At 36.5% G+C, this 16,672-nt stretch overlaps 1 protein-coding gene across 5 annotated transcripts in view; it reads left to right on the top strand.

The window, feature by feature from the left end:
- MPHOSPH8 (M-phase phosphoprotein 8) overlaps positions 1-16,672 on the top strand; it is a 52,716-nt gene that overhangs the window by 13,629 nt on the left and 22,415 nt on the right. For all 5 annotated transcript variants that reach the window (XM_047077380.1, XM_047077385.1, XM_047077381.1 and 2 more), the window contains exons 2-5: positions 7,327-7,482; positions 9,400-10,245; positions 11,556-11,655; positions 13,431-13,688. In XM_047077380.1, coding sequence (XP_046933336.1) covers positions 7,327-7,482; positions 9,400-10,245; positions 11,556-11,655; positions 13,431-13,688 — 1,360 coding nt within the window. The remainder of the gene's footprint in view (positions 1-7,326; positions 7,483-9,399; positions 10,246-11,555; positions 11,656-13,430; positions 13,689-16,672) is intronic.

A 16,672-nucleotide genomic window follows, 5' to 3' on the forward strand; every position in this document is an offset into this window, starting at 1 on the left:
CAGTAATGGTAGCAGACTTTAACATCCCACATACATCAGTAGATCATCTAAACAGAAAATCAACAAGGAAACAATGGCTTTGATTGACACACTGGATCAGATGGATTTAACAGATAATTTCAGAATATCCCATCCTAAAAGAACAGAATACACATTCTTTTCAAGTGCACACAGAACATTCTCCAGAATAGATCACATCAGCTCACAAAACCAGGCTCAACAAATTCAAGATCGAAGTTATACCATAAATCTTTTTGACCACAACACTATGAAACTGCAAGTCAGCCAGAAGAAAAAATCTAGAAAGACTACAAATACATGGAGGTTAAGTAACATGCTACTAAACAATGAATAGGTGAACCAGGAAATTTAAAAAAAAATTAAAAAGTACATGGAAACAAATGAAAATTGGAACATAACAGTCCAAAACCTCTTGGATGCTGCAAAAGTAGTCCTAAGAGGGAAGTTTATAGCAATATGGGCCTACCTCAAGAAGCAAGAAAAATCTCAAATAAACAATTTAACCTTACGTCTAAAGAAGCTAGAAGAATAACAAAAAAGAAAGAAAGAAGAAAAAAACAGCAGGAAGGAAATGATAAAGATTAGAGCAGAAATAAATGATACAGAAACTAAAAAGTAAAACCCAAAAGAACAGATCAATAAAACGAGGAGCTGGTTCTTTGGAAAAAGTAAAATTGATAAACTTCTAGCCAGAGATATCAAGAAAAAAAGAGAAAGGACTGAAATAAAAATCACAAATGAGATCAGAGAAGTAACAACTAACATGATAGTAATATAAATAATCATAAGAGAATATTATGAAAAACTGTATGCCAACAAAATGGACACCCTAGAAAAAAATGGATAAATTCCTAGAAACATATAAATCACTAAAACAGAAAGAAATAGAAATTTGAACAGTCCAATAGCCAGCGAAGAAATTGAGTTACTATTAAAAAATTTCCCAACAAACGAAAGTCTAGGACCTGGTGGCTTCATAGGAAAATTCTACTAAACATTTAAAGAGGAGTTAATACCTATTCTTCTCAAAACTATTCCACAAAATTAAAAAGGAAGGAAAACCTCCAAATTCATTCTGTGAGGCCAGCATTACCCTGATCCCAAAACCAGATAGACACCACTAAAAAAGAGAACTACAGACCTATATCCCTGATGAACATAGATACAAAAATTCTCAACAAAATACTAGGAAACCAGATCTAACAATACATTTAAAAAAATCATTCACCGTGGTCAAGTGGGATTTATTCCTGTGTTGCAAGGGTTCAGTATTTGCAAATCAATCAACATGGTACATCACTTCAGTAAGAGAAAGGATAATGGGGCATCCCGGTGACTCAGTCAGTTGAGCATCTGACTCTTGATTTCAGCTCAGGTCATAATCTCATGATTTGTGGGATGAAGCCCCACAAAACTGTCTGTGCAGACAGCATGGAGCCTGCTTGAGATTCATTCTCTCTCTCTCTTTCTCTCTCTCTCTGTGTCTCCCCCACTCTCTCTCCCCCTTGCACATGCATGCATACTCTCTCTTTCAAAATAAACTTAAAAAAAAAAAAAGAAAAGAACCTATAGGATCATTTTAATAGATGTAGAAAAAGCATTTGACAAAGTATAACATCTGTTCATGATAAAAACCCTCAACAAAGTAGGTTTAGAGGGAACATACTTCAATATGATAAAGGCCATATATGGAAAACCCACAACTAACATTATCCTTAATGGGGAAAAACAGAGCTTCTTCCTAAGGTCATGAATAAGACAAGGATGTCCACTCTCACCACTTTTATTCAACATAGTACTGGAAGTCCTAGCCACAGCAATCAGACAATAAAAAGAAATGAAAGCCATCCAAATTGGTAAGGAAGTAGTAAAATTTTCACTATTTGCAGATAACATGATATTCTATACAGAAAACCCCCAAAGACTCCACCAAAAAACTGCTAGAACTGATAAACGAATTTGGTAAAGTCACAGGATACAAAATCAATGTACAGAAATCTGTTGCATTTCTGTACACCAGTAGTGAAGTGGCAGAAAGAGAAATTAAGAAAATGATCCCATTTACAGTTGCACCAAAAATAATAAAATTCCTTGGAATAAACCTAACCAAAGAGGCCAAAGACCTGTACTCTGAAAACTATAAAACTCTGATGAAAGAAATTGAAGATGACACAAAGAAGTGGAAAGACATTCCTGCTCATAGATTGGAAGAATAAATATTGTTAAAGTGTCTGTACTACCCAAAGCAGTCTACACATTTAATGTAATCTCTGTCAAAATACCAATAGCATTTTTCATGGAACCTTGGACAGAAAATCCTAAAGTTTGTATGGAACCACAGAAGACCCCGAATAACCAAAGGAGTCTTGGGGGGAAAAAAAGGCAAGGCTAAAGGCCTCACAATTCTGGACTTCAAGTTATATTACAAAGCTGTAGTAGTCAACAGTATGGTACTGGGACAAAAATAGACACATACATCAATGGAATAGAAAACCCAGAAGTAAACCTACAATTATATGGTGATTAATCTTTGACAAAGCAGGAAAGAACCTCCAATGGGAAAAGGACAGTCTCTTAACTGTTACATGGTCAATTAATCTTTGACAAAGCAGGAAAGAATATCCATAGGGAAAAGGACAGTCTCTTCAACAAATGGGGAAATGGGTGGGGGGGGGGAGAGGAAAACTGGAACACTTTCTTACACCATACAGGAAAAAAAAAATCAAAATGAATTGAAGACCCAAATGTGATACCTGAAACCATAAAAATCCTAGAAGAGAGCACAGGTAGTAATTTCTCTGACATCGGCCATAGCAACTTTTTTCTAGATCTATCCCCTAAGGCAAGGGAAACAAAAGCAAAAAACTATTGGGACTACATCAAAATAAAAAGCTTCTGCACAGTGAAGGAACAATCAACAAAACTAAAAGGTAACCTACAGAATGGGAGAAGATATTTGCAAATGACATATCTAATAAAGGGTTACTATCCAAAATATATAAAGAACTTCTAAAACTCAACACCCAAAAACAATTCAGTTAAGAAATAAATAGAAGACACGAACAGACATTTTTGCAAAGAAGATATACAGATAGCCACAGACACATGAAAAGATGCCCATCATCACTTATCATCAGGAAAATGAAAATCCAAACTACAATGAGATATCACCTTACATCTATCAGAATGGCTAAAATCAATAACCCAAGAAACAACAGGTGTTGGCGAGGATGTAGAGAAAAAGGAACCCTCTTGTGTTGTTATCGGGAATGTAAACTGGTGTGACCACCATGGAAGACGGTATGCAGGTTCCTCAAGTTAAAAATAGAACTACCTTATGGTCTAGTATACTACAAGGTGTTTATCCGAAGAGTACAAGAACACTAATTCAAAGGGATACATGCACCCTGTGTTTATAGCAGCATTGGATATAATAATCAAGAATGGAAGCAGCCCAGGTGTCCATCGATTGATGAATGAATAAAAATGTGATATATACACACACACACACACACACACACAATGGCATATTATTTCAGCCATCGAAAATAATGAGATCTTGCCATTTGCAATGACATAGATGGAGCTAGAGAGGATAATGCTAAGTGAAATAAGTCAGAGTCAAATACCGTATGATTTCGTTCGTGTGGAATTTAAGAAACAAAGCAAACAAGCAAAGGGCAAAAAGAGAGAGACTGAGACAAATCAAGAAACAGACAATTATAGAGAACAAACTGAAGGTTACCAGAGAGGTGGTAGGTGGGGGGACGGGTTAAATAGGTGAGGGGCATTAAGGAATGCCCTTGTCATGATGAACACAGGGTGATTATGGAAGTGTTGAACTACTGTATTGTACACCTGAAACTAATATTACACTGTATGTTTACTAACTGGAATTAAAATAAAAATTGAAGGCAAAAACAGTTCCCTTTTTGGACTGTGCATTACGTGTGTGTAGAAACACAGCTGATGATTGTGTGTTATTCTTGTACTCTTCAAGCTCAATTCATTCATTAGATCTAGTCATTTTCTTGTGATTCTTTGGGAGTTTCTATATAGAGTGAATGTAGTTGTATTTCTTCCTTTCTAACTTGAATGCCTTTTACATCTTTTTATCTAATTGCTCTGGCTAGAACTCATGGTACAGTGTTACATAGCAGTGGTTAAAGTGGGCATATTGCAGGTAATTCTTGAAAGAAAAAATGTGAATGGCTTAATAATAATTATGTAACTGATCATAAAGCTGAAGTCAGCAGACTTTGGTAAATTGCCATATAGTAAATATTATACTTTGTAGGTTGAGAGGCAAAATTAGCTTTTAAAGTTAATGTTCATGGGGAAGGCATGACCTCATTATCCTAAAAATCCTTCCTTCTCTAAAAGACCGTGATCTTCTCTCTTGGGACCTCACTAGGATATGTTAACTGCATCCACCTTTGGATACTTTACATACTATCCTCACAGAGTTGGATAACTTTTCATATGCAGAAGCTGGTTAAGTGCCATTGGGTGTTAATTTCAGCCGAATTACTTTTTAGCTGTGTAATCTTTACTAGTTACTTTTTCTAGAAGCTTCAGTTTCCTCCTCTATAAAATGAGTAATAGTACTTCACAGGGTTGTTGTAAAGATTAAATGAGCTAATAAATGCCAAGATTTAAGCCATGCATGACAGATTGTAAAGCACTTGATTTGTATGTAATTATTCTTTTGATTTGTTTTCAACCATTTAAAAATGTAAAAACCATTCTTAGCTCACAGAATGACCAAACTAAAATTGGAGATAGGCCCTGCTATAGTTTGCAGAGATATACAGAGATGAGCTCTTTTATCTTGTGGAAATGTAAATTGGAACATCTTTTCTAGAAATATTTTTTTCTGGCAGTGTGTTTTAACAGTGTTAAAAAAATTTTTTTAATGTTTATTTATTTTTGGGAGAGAGAGACAGTGTGAATGGGGGTAGGGCAGAGAGAGAGGGAGACACAGAATCTGAAGCAGGCTCCAGGCTCTGAGCTGTCAGCACAGAGTCTGACATAAGGCTCAAACCCACAAACTGCAAGATCATGACCTGAGACAAAGTTGCAGGCTCAACCAACTGAGCCACCCAGGTACCCCTTAACAGTGTTTAAATGGCTTTATTATTTGACCCAATTGATCTGTCTTTGGGGACTTTATTCTAGCAACCTGATGAGAGATGCACAAGTATGTAACAGCTTTGTTTAAAAAGAAATTGGAAACAAAACAACCTTTGGTTTCCAAAGGGAGAGGTTTTTTGTATTTTTTATTGTATTTAAAACAATCAGTAAAAATCATGCTTTTGAAAAATACTAAAACAAGAAGTGTTCCATATCTAAGTGAAAAAAGAAAGTAAAATCATAGTATTAGATAAGTATCTAAATGATACACTTAGCGTTCTAAGCAATATGTGTTTAATACGTAGTTATAATTACATATTTGTAAATACATTTGTAAATGTAAAGAGTGGGAAATAGGTCAAATCGTTATCAATACTCTGTGGGTGGTTTTTGGGTTTTTTCCTGCTTTTTATTGATTTTCAAAGATTACATGTTGCTTATATAATCAGAGAAGGACCTCAATCTTCAATTTATGAAAAGTAGATCAGTAATACTGTTTATGTATTTTAATTTTTAAAAATTGAGGTATAATTGACATATACCAGTAGTATTAGTATTAGTTTCAGGTGTACAACATAATGATCCAATATTTTTATGCACTGCAAAATCATCACAGTAAGTCTAGTTAACATCTGTTACCTTACATAGTTACAAACGTTTTCTTACGATGAGAACTTTTAAGATCTGCTTTCTTAGCAACTTTTAAGTATGCAATACAGTATTAACTATGGTCACTATGCTGCACATTACATCCCCATGACTTGTTTTATGACTGGAAGTGCCTTTTGCCCCCTTCATCTGTATCTTCTACTCTTAACCCCTGCCTCTGGCAACCTCGTCTGTTGTCTTTATCTGTGAGCTTGGGTTTTCATTTTGTTTTGTTACCTTCCATACATAAGTGAGAATATGCAGTTTTGTCTTTCTCTGTCTGACTTATTTTATTTAGTATAATGTCCTTGAAGTCCAGACATGTTGCCAGGCGCAAGATTCCATTCTTTTTTTATGGTCGAATATTCCATTTGTGTGCGTGTGCGTGCGCGCGCACGCACATGTGCGTATACATAAGTGTGTGTATACACACACACACACACACACGTACCACATTTTCTTCATTCATCTGTTGAGGACACTTGGGCTATTTCCACTCTTTGGCTGTTGAAGTGATGCTGCAGTGAACATGGGGGTACATATATCTTTTTAAGTTAGCGTTTTTGTTTTCTTCAGATAAATACCCAGAAATGGAATTGCTAGGTCATATGGTAGTTTGTGTTTTTTAAATTTTTTGAGGAACCTTTATACTGTTCTTGCATGGCGGCTAACCTAGTTTCCATTCTCACCAACATTGCACAGGGGGTTTCCTTTTTTCCTCATCCTTCCTAATACTTGTTATTTCTTTTTTATAATGAGATCTCATGGTGTTTTTGATTTGCATTTCTCTAATGATTAGTGGTGTTGAGCATCTTTTCATGTATTTGTTGGCCATCTGTACTCCACACCTCCCCCCCCCCCCCGGCCATCTATATGTCTTCTTTGGAAAGATCTGCTGCCCAATTTTTAATCAGATTGTTTGAGGGTTTTTTGTTATTGAGTTGTTTGAGTTCTGTATATATTTTGGATATTAACCCTTTATCAGACATGTGATTTGCAAATATTTTCCGATTCAGTAGGTTGCTTTTTCATTTTATTAGTGGTTTCCTTTGTAGTGTAGAAGCTTTTTAGTTTGATATAGTCCCATTTGTTTATTTTTAGTTTTGGTGTGGCACTGTTTTTTCATTTTTTTTTTAATTTCTTTAACATTTATTTATTTTTGAGAGAGAGAGACAGCGTGTGTGGGGGAGGAGCAGAGAGAGAGGGAGACACAGAATCCAAAGCAAGATCCAGGCTCTGAGCTGTCAGCACAGAGCCTGACACGGGGCCCAAACTCAGGAATGGCGAGATCATGACCTAGGTCAAAGTTGGACGCTTAACCAACTGAACCACCCAGGCGTCCCTGGTGTGGCACTGTTTTTTCTTAAACCCACTTGCTTCAAGAGATGAACATACTTTATAATGATGTTAATCTCCATTTCAAGTTCATTCATGCATTATCAGGGTTTTATGTTTTCGGAAATTTAATCACTTATATTATCAAATTTAATGTCCTTTATTTGCCTGTTTTTAATTCTGTAACAGGGTAAAATCCTTTACAAAGTTCGATGGAAAGGGTACACATCAGATGATGATACTTGGGAGCCTGAGATTCATCTTGAGGACTGTAAAGAAGTTCTTCTCGAATTTAGGAAGAAAGTTGTGGAGAACAAAGCTAAGCCAGTCAAGAAGGATATTCAGGTATCATATGTTAGTTCATATTTCTTTTTTTAGTATAATAAACTTACTACAAATTTTACTGGTATAAGGAATGTGCAGTAAAAATTTACAAATGGTAATAAAATATATAGTATTCCTATTATAAATTGTGTATAGCCACTTGATTCTCATAGAATGCTTATATTGATTTTTGCCAAACTCTTCTTTCTGTCGTCAACCTATGATCACGGTTGATGAACAAGTATAGTTTGTACGTGTTGATTAATATTTTCCTTCCAGTCAACAGTAAGGTGAAAGTGGGGGGTTAAAAACATGTCAGAACTTTATTTGTCCATGATTTGAGCATCTTGTTTTTATGTACCTTAAGAATATATTCTGTACTATTCATGTTACTACTGTACAGTGCATACTTTATATTTTGTCTGCATTATTAACACATTTCTTATGTCTGATTTTTATGCTAATTAAAATAAAATAAATCTTAGATCATTTGATAAAGCTGTAAATTTTAATCTATTACAGATTATGCACAGAGCTGATTATCCAGGTCTTTTGTTTTTCTCTTCTATTCCCACTTTAGTTTTTAGCTACTTTATTGCTTTTAAAATTTTTTTTTTCAACATTTTTTTATTTAAAAATTTTTTTTTTTTCTTTCAACGTTTTTTATTTATTTTTGGGACAGAGAGAGACAGAGCATGAACGGGGGAGGGGCAGAGAGAGAGGGAGACACAGGATCCGAAACAGGCTCCAGGCTCCGAGCCATCAGCCCAGAGCCTGACGCGGGGCTCGAACTCACGGACCGCGAGATCGTGACCTGGCTGAAGTCGGACGCTTAACCGACTGCGCCACCCAGGCGCCCCTCAACATTTTTTATTTATTTTTGGGGCAGAGAGAGACAGAGCATGAACGGGGGAGGGGCAGAGAGAGAGGGAGACACAGAATCGGAAACAGGCTCCAGGCTCCGAGCCATCAGCCCAGAGCCTGACGCGGGGCTCAAACTCACACACCGCAAGATCATGACCTGAGCTGAAGTCGGATGCTAAACCGACTGAGCCACCCAGGCGCCCCTATACATATTATATTTTTAAGGTGTGGTTTTGTTTGTTTATTTAGGGGTTTTGTTTGTTTTGTTTTTTTAGAATAGGAAACTTTATTTTCCATAGGAGGTATTTCAGATTATACAACACAAATCAAATCAGTTGGGGAAGTAAGATTTGTGTACAGTCTTGCTTATTCCGTATGTAACTGTGAAATATAACAGCAAATTTATTTTTTTTTTTTTTAATTTTTTTTAAATTTTTTTTTTTTCAACGTTTATTTATTTTTGGGACAGAGAGAGACACAGCATGAACGGGGGAGGGGCAGAGAGAGAGGGAGACACAGAATCAGAAACAGGCTCCAGGCTCCGAGCCATCAGCCCAGAGCCCGACGCGGGGCTCGAACTCACGGACCGCGAGATCGTGACCTGGCTGAAGTCGGACGCTTAACCGACTGCGCCACCCAGGCGCCCCTATAACAGCAAATTTAAGGACATCTAGGATTCAGTCTTAAAAAAACTTTGCTTTTGGATTGATAACTACTTTTTTGACAGCCAATTCTGTACAGATAACTTTTTTGGTGTTTTTGGAAAATTTGAACTTCAGATCATGTAAAACACACCATTCATAAGGCTGTTATTACTCACTTCTGCTTTAGTTTAGGACCTTCAGTGGCACTAACGTTTTTTTCACTGTGTTTATCTGCTTTCATTTTAAAATGATGCTCAGTATCACAACCAAAACCCATTTGCTAAATCAGAGACATAGGTAATATACAACTTCAATTAATAATTTTAAGAAGTTGAGAAACTCGGGGAGAAAAATTACTACTAGATTTCATTCGTACTACTTTTCCAGTTACTATGTTAATGAGTATTTAAGTCTTTTTTATATCTTATAGAAACTGTCCTTAAATAATGACATATTTGAGGCAAATTCTGATAGTGATCAGCAAAGTGAGACAAAAGAAGATACTTCTCCAAAGAAGAAAAAGAAAAAATTGAGGCATAGAGAAGAGAAAAGCCCAGATGATCTGAAAAAGAAAAAAGCAAAGACTGGGAAACTAAAAGATAAATCCAAACCAGACCTGGAGAGCTCTTCTGAAAGTTTAGTTTTTGATTTAAGGACAAAGAAAAGAATTTCGGAAGCCAAAGAAGAAATAAAGGAATCCAAAAAGCCCAAAAAAGAGGACACAAAAGAAACTAAGGAATTAAAGAAAGTTAAAAAGGGTGAAGGAAGAGATTTAAAGGCTAAAATAAGAGAAGATTCCAAAGAAAACAGAAAAACAAAAAAAGAGAAATGTGTTGAATCTCAGTTGGAATCTGAATCAAGTGTACTTAATGACTCCCCTTCTCAAGAAGATGACAATGAAGATTTTCATTCTGACAACAGAGAAGAGAAACAGAAGATTAAAAGTGCAAAAGACAAAGCAGGGCAAGATGCAATTCAGGATGTTTTTGATAAACAGCCAGATGGCTCTGTGAGTGCCGATGAAGATGCTGATGTCAAAGCAAAGAGAAAAAGGAAAAAACTGAGAAAGACTGAGGAACTCAGAGAGAGCAAAACACTAGAAAACAGGAACCTTTTCCTAGAGAAGAAACCTGTACATAAGAAGCAAAGGAGTCAGGACAGAGGCAGAAGCACCACAGAGTTAGATAAGCTGATACCTGCACCTGCCCAGACACAGAAGAGTTCAAGAGCAGGTGTGGAAGAGAGAGGCCTCAGGTCTGCTGACTCAGCTGGGGAGGTAAGTACTTGGGGGGATCAGTTGAAGGGCAGTAAAAATCTTACGGAGTACAGAAATGCTCCTGTCAAGCTGGCACTCCTTTGAGTGTTCAAGAAACTTTACAAAAACAAAGTGGAAACGGTGTAACAAGCTATAAGAATAGTTTTTCTGTGGTTAGGGAGTTCCTTAATGTGTGATTAGAATAGGTAGTTATAAATGGTGAAGACCATCCAGCTTCTGGACCTCCCACACTAATCTCTTAGTCTTAAAGTTTGCTTTCTTTTAGACTACGACTAGAAAATTGAGGACTAATTTGTGAACAAAACAAGGATTTTTTTCAGGGCTACTCAGATGATGTGTAACATTGTGTAGTAAAACTGAAAATAAGCTTCATCAGCTTAGCTTTTCATACCTTACTTGGTATTTTTCCTATTGTCTTAAAAATATACTACTTTTTTACTTAAATAATAAGCACTGACATTATGAATTTTTTTAATCTTACAAAAATGTGTTTAATAGGAGTTATCCCATTATTATAAAAATTATTTTCATATGGCTTTTCAAAATGGAAATATTTTCCACATTATTAAGGTATACATATATACAGTATCATGGGCTATGAAAAAGATCTTTTTTTTTCCATCCATTATTCTGTGTTTGTGGATTTATCTTAAGGAAGTCATTTTAAAGGAAGAAAAAGCTAGGTATACAAAGATACTTATGGCAGTGTTAGCCTCACTAAAACTCATGCCAGTCTGTCTACCATACCATTTCCATGAGGGAAATGATTAGGAAAATATTGCTGTATCAGCTTTGGGACTATTACCTGTCCATTGAAATACTAATTATGAGGTCACTGTAGCAAAAATAGAAAAGGTTCTAAAATGTTACAGTGAGGAAAGTTGTAAATATGAAACCAGTCATGTAAAAATATCTGTGAGATGTAAATAAAGGAAAATGAACTTTAAACAACAAAATTATGCAAATTTACAATGATCAGAGGGGAGAATGTGGAGACATAAAAATAGTCATGTTTGGTTAGTAGGAGTGTAGGAAGATTTTTTGGAATTTTCTTTATTTTTAATAATTAAAAAAAATAAGAGTGAGGTGTTGAGTTTTGAATTTGATATTTTTATAAATCATCAGAGTTGAGGGATAATCTTGATTGAAGAAGCAGTTGACATTCAAAAGGATATAATAATCCATGGTCATGTGCCATAGTACCCAAAAGACAGTCACTGATGCCAGGAACCTGCGTTTTCCAATTTTCAGATATATAGTATCAGTTCCTTCTCTGTCCTTGTTTTGGATCTTACATATGTCTCTTTTAGGAGAAAGAGATTAAAAAAAATGAACCCAAAGAAAAATACCAGAAAAGGCAGGATTTGGACAAGGAAGAAAAAGGTCGTAAAGAGCCAAAGGGATTAAAGAGTGAGTGTGAATACTAACATTTTACCTTTTACCATTGCAGTCTTTTATACAAAAATTTAATTTACTGTGAAGACAGTCTCTCTTTTCTAACCTGCAGTGTCACAGAACTAGAAAATTTCATTCACTGGAGAATTTAGAACTTTATGCTACTTTTGTTTAAACAGTTACTTTATTATATGACAGTTCATATTTCTGTAATTTTTTTCTCTTCTGTTCACTTTTGTTTCTCCTTTTGATGGAGTACACTAGTACTTGATCTAGTACATTGTAAATCTGTTGTGGTGGAAGAGTAAAGGTCTCTTACGATGGATGCTAAATGAGACAAACCACTGTTAATACGTTAATTGTATTTAAGCGCTGAGTCATTTATATAAATATGATACTGAATTTAAATTTTGTATCACATCAAGATACCCCATAATTGAGAATCCATGACATGTCAATACTAGAATCAGGTACTTTATAAAGCATTCACCATTATAGTATTTAAATAAACCCCACTGGATATTTTAGTTCATGTACCAAAAGTACTTGGAACACATGTTCTCATGAAGCAGTGATTCTAAAAGATAGGTAATTTCTTGTCCTCCCCCCGCCCACCCAAGTCTGTATATGGCTGAAGTAATATTCAAATTAGATTTTGGTTACAGCTTGGGTTGGGACTTAGCAGTAAGTTAGAGTATTATAGGAAGCTGGGAAGGACCACTTGTTTTGATGGATTTTGCATAAAGTAGTTATAACTTAGGGGTATCTATTCAAAGTACCATATTTTAAGCATGTATCATTCTTCAGAGTCGAGATTAGGGATTCAAAATATAGTATAGTTGGAACTAATTTTTTTCTTCCTCACATACACTTGGAATATGTACTCTTAAACTGCTGTTCATTCCTTTTATAATGGTACTCACTAGGAGGCCAATTTTCAACATCCCTGCTGATAAAATCTATCTGTCTTGTACCCTGAGTTTAGGAATTCTTCCTAGTTTTTTTCTATTCTGCCCTTTTTGGGGGTTATTATGTCATATCTGTTGTTTTGCCACTCTTCTTTCCACTTTGTTTTTTTAATTTTTTTATGTTTATTTATTGTTGAGAGAGAGAGAGAGAGAGACAGAGTGCAAGCAGGGGAGGGGCAGACAGAGAGGCACAGAATCCAAAGCAGGCTCCAGGCTCTGAGCTGTCAGCATAGAGCCCGATGTGGGGCTTGAAACGATGAACCGTGAGATCATGACCTGAGCCGAAGCCGGGGGCTTAGCTGACTGAGCCACACAGGCACCCCATCTTCTTTCCACTTTTATGTTTAGTTAAAAGCTAAGTAGATTTTTACAGACATCAGGTATAATTTTACCAGGTGCATGGTCAGTGTGCTGGCACCCTTCAGTTTCCCCCACTCTCCACCAAGAGCCATTTTCGTGCAAGGTTAACTTTGGGATACAGTTGTAGGCAGTTGTTTTAGCAGAAGGACAGTGGTGTCCTGAGACTAGGATTTTTCTGAGGCTCACTATCTTCAGTAGGCCTTTGTCAAAACAGGCAGTAGTTCCGAACACCTAGTTTAACAGCCATTCACTTCAGACACCTTTCTAAATATTGAGCAGGCAGTAGAAAGGCCAGTTGAAACAAGTTCACAGCTTTGATAGTAAATCTGATCACGCTTTATAACCAAGACAGATCCTAGTAAAAATTTCAAATTCTTACTATTTCTTTAATACCTAGATTTTCTTTTGATTACAACAGAAATTTGTGAGTCATATTTATTCTCAATTTTATTTTTTCACTAGCATTTAAGGAAATCAGAAATGCATTTGATTTATTTAAATTAACTCCAGAAGAAAAAAATGATTTTCCTGAGACTAATCGGAAAAGAGAAGAAATACCACTAGATTATAAAATCACAGAAGATCACAAAACCAAGGAAAACAAGCAGTTACTTAAAGAAAGGAGAAATACAAGAGATGAAACTGATACTTGGGCTTATATAGCTGCAGAAGGTGATCAAGAGGTTCTGGATAGTATGAGCCAAGCAGATGAGAATTCTGGTAAGTATGTTTGTAATTATTTTGCAGTATTTTTTCAGGATAATGTACCATATTTCACTTTTCTAACTCCTCTCTCCCAGTATAATTCTGATCAGGAAGTAATGAAGTAGGTTTTATTGACCCTTCCAAAGAAACACATTTTTATCTTGAAGACTTAAGTCATTCTGTGACTTCTAAATTGATTAAACAGGTATTTTCTGAGTTCCTATACTTTGCTTTTAGCACATTTAGAAATTATAAAGATTTTTGGTTTTCTACATTACCTACTCTTGCCAAGCAGTCTGATTGTATATCTCATTAGATTTCTTTCAGAAAATTATCAAATACAGACTTATTTGTATTCTACCCTTTTAACTTTGCAATAACACTTGCTAAAATAAAATTATATTATAAATGCTATCCTGGGGATGTTGAAATTGGCTGCCAAGGAGAGAGAATCATGGATAGAATTCAGAGTACAGTAGCTGTGGGGAAGAGTGTGTGCACACACACAGACACACACACACACACACACACACACACACACATATGTATATAAAACTAGGACACAATAAACAAAAGAGATTAACCTGGTAAAACTCTATTATTTGTAAATCTTGAGAAACAATTGAAGAGAATTAAAAAAAATTGTTTTTTAATGTTTCTTTGTTTTTGAGAGAGAGAAAGAATGCAAGTGGGGGAGGGGCAGAGAGAGAGAATCGAAGCAGGTTCCAGCTCCAAGCTGTTAGCACAGAGCCCAACAAAAGGCTCGAACTCCCGAACCAGGAGATCATTACCTGAGCTGAAGTCAGCTGCTTAACCGACTGAGCCACCCAGGCACCCCAAAGAGAATTTTTTAAGTATTTCAGCGGGCACCTGGGTGGCTCAGTCATATGAGCCACCAACTCTTGATTTCAGCCTCAGGTCATGATCCCAGGGTCATGGGATTGAGCCTTACGTCAGGCTCCACGATTAGCATGGATCTTGCTTAAGATTCTCTCTCTTCTTCTGCCCTTTGCGTGTTCTTGCTCTTTCTCTCAAATAAAAATAAAAATAAAATATTTCCAGATGTATGGCAGGCTAGATAGTGTGGGTGACTCTCATACTGCAATACAGCTGGATTCTGAATACTATGTAAAACATACTTTCTGATACATTGCTGAGCTTACAGGAAATTGGGACACCTTCTAGGAGGAGTAGACAAAGGGGACGAAAGAGGTTGCCCACAGGGCACATGCCAAATAGTGGCTCTGCTGTTGGGATATTAAACAATAAAGAACAGATAGTAGGTGTTGGTTTGCAAACTCCAGACTTCCCTGGGTGAAATCTGAATCCAGCCTGTCTGGGGAGTACAGGAAGTAACCAAAGAAAGAGGCCGGCCACTCCAGATTGATAGGTGGCAGATTTAATACGCAAGGGACTTTACATAGGAGACTTGCCTTCGTTTGCCACAAGTCGAGTAGATCAGTCTGCGCATGTGCGCACACACAACGCACACACATGCACCCCTCCCTGTGAATCTTAAAAGTTTATATAGAGGCTTTAACTGGATTCAGTCACATACTTAGTCCAGATAGTCTCAACAACACCTTAAACTCTCAAGGCTATGTCCTTGAAATAGCTCCTAGTATGAAATGGTGGGTGGAACCTTCTGAAGAAAAGCCTCTCATTGCTTGTGTCAACCCAAAGTCATATCCTCTCAATGACCTCCTTCCAACAGTAGGGAACATCAGTAAAGCCATAGGTTGGTTCACTGAAAAGACTAATAGAATAGACAAGCTTCTACCAATGTTGACTAAAGAATGAAAATTGAAAAGAGAATGCATAAACAAACAATATTTCCAGTGAGAAAAGAGACATGATTGTAGATTGTGTACAGATTAAAAAGATAATTCTGTGAGCAGTTTTTTACCAATAGATTTGAAAATAGAGTGAAATGGGAAAATTCCTGGGAGAATATAGTTTAACAAAACTGACCCAAAAAGAAATACAAAAATTGAGTAGTTTTACAGCTATTAAAGAATGTGAGGGGCATGTGGGTGGCTCAGTCGGTTAGGCCATGATCTTGTGGTTTGTGAGTTCGCGCCCCACGTGGGGCTCTGTGCTGACAGCTTCAGAGCTTGGACCCTGCTTTGAAGTCTGTCTGTCTGTCTGAATGTCTCTCTCTCTCTCTCTCTGCCCCACCCTTGCTTGTGTTCTGTCTCTGTCTCTCAAAAATGAATAAATGTTAAAAAAAAAAAAGAATGTGAAATAGTAATTTAAAATAGCCTTAAAAATTTAACACTACAGGGCACCTGGGTGGCTCAGTTGGTTGAGCGTCCGACTTTGGCTCAGGTCCTGGTCTCATGGTTCATGGATTCAAGCCCAGCATCGGGCTCTGTGCTGACAGCTTGCTTGGAGCCTGGAGCAGGCTTTGGATTGTGTCTCCTGCCCCTCCCCCGCTTGCTCTCTGTCTCTCAAAAGTAAATAAATGTAAAAAAAAAAATTAAAAAAAAAAATTTAACACCAGGCACAGATAGTTTCAATACAAGAGCTTACCAAAATTATAAAAAAGTCTTCCTAAAATAAAGAATGCTAACTTGTTCCTTGGGCCCATTATACTTTCAGAACCATAATGAGAAAGAAACTTTGTAAGAAAGGAAAGTGACAGGTCAAGCTTACTCATGAACTCAGATGTAAGTATCCCAAACAAAACGTTAGGCAATTGAACCTAGCTGTATGTAAGAACATAACCTATTATAATATAACATAACCTAATAGTTAGCAGTCCTTAGGAATTCAGTGAGTAAAGGAGAAATTGATTCAGAAACATCCTCAATTTCTAAAAAACAAAACCTAACAAATTAATAAAAGGGAGCTTTCTCGGGGAACGGTCAAGATAGTGGAGCAGCATGGAAGTTTTTTGCATCTCTCGTCCCTGAAATGCAGCCAGATCAACACTAAACCCTCTTTCACGCCTAGAAAATTGATCTGAGGATTAACACAACAGTCTGCACAACTTGAAC

Source organism: Lynx rufus, unplaced genomic scaffold, assembly GCF_022079265.1.
Source record: "Lynx rufus isolate CCGP_SWC_20201006 ecotype Redwood Valley unplaced genomic scaffold, mLynRuf1.p SCAF_1, whole genome shotgun sequence".
NCBI lineage: Eukaryota > Metazoa > Chordata > Mammalia > Carnivora > Felidae > Lynx > Lynx rufus.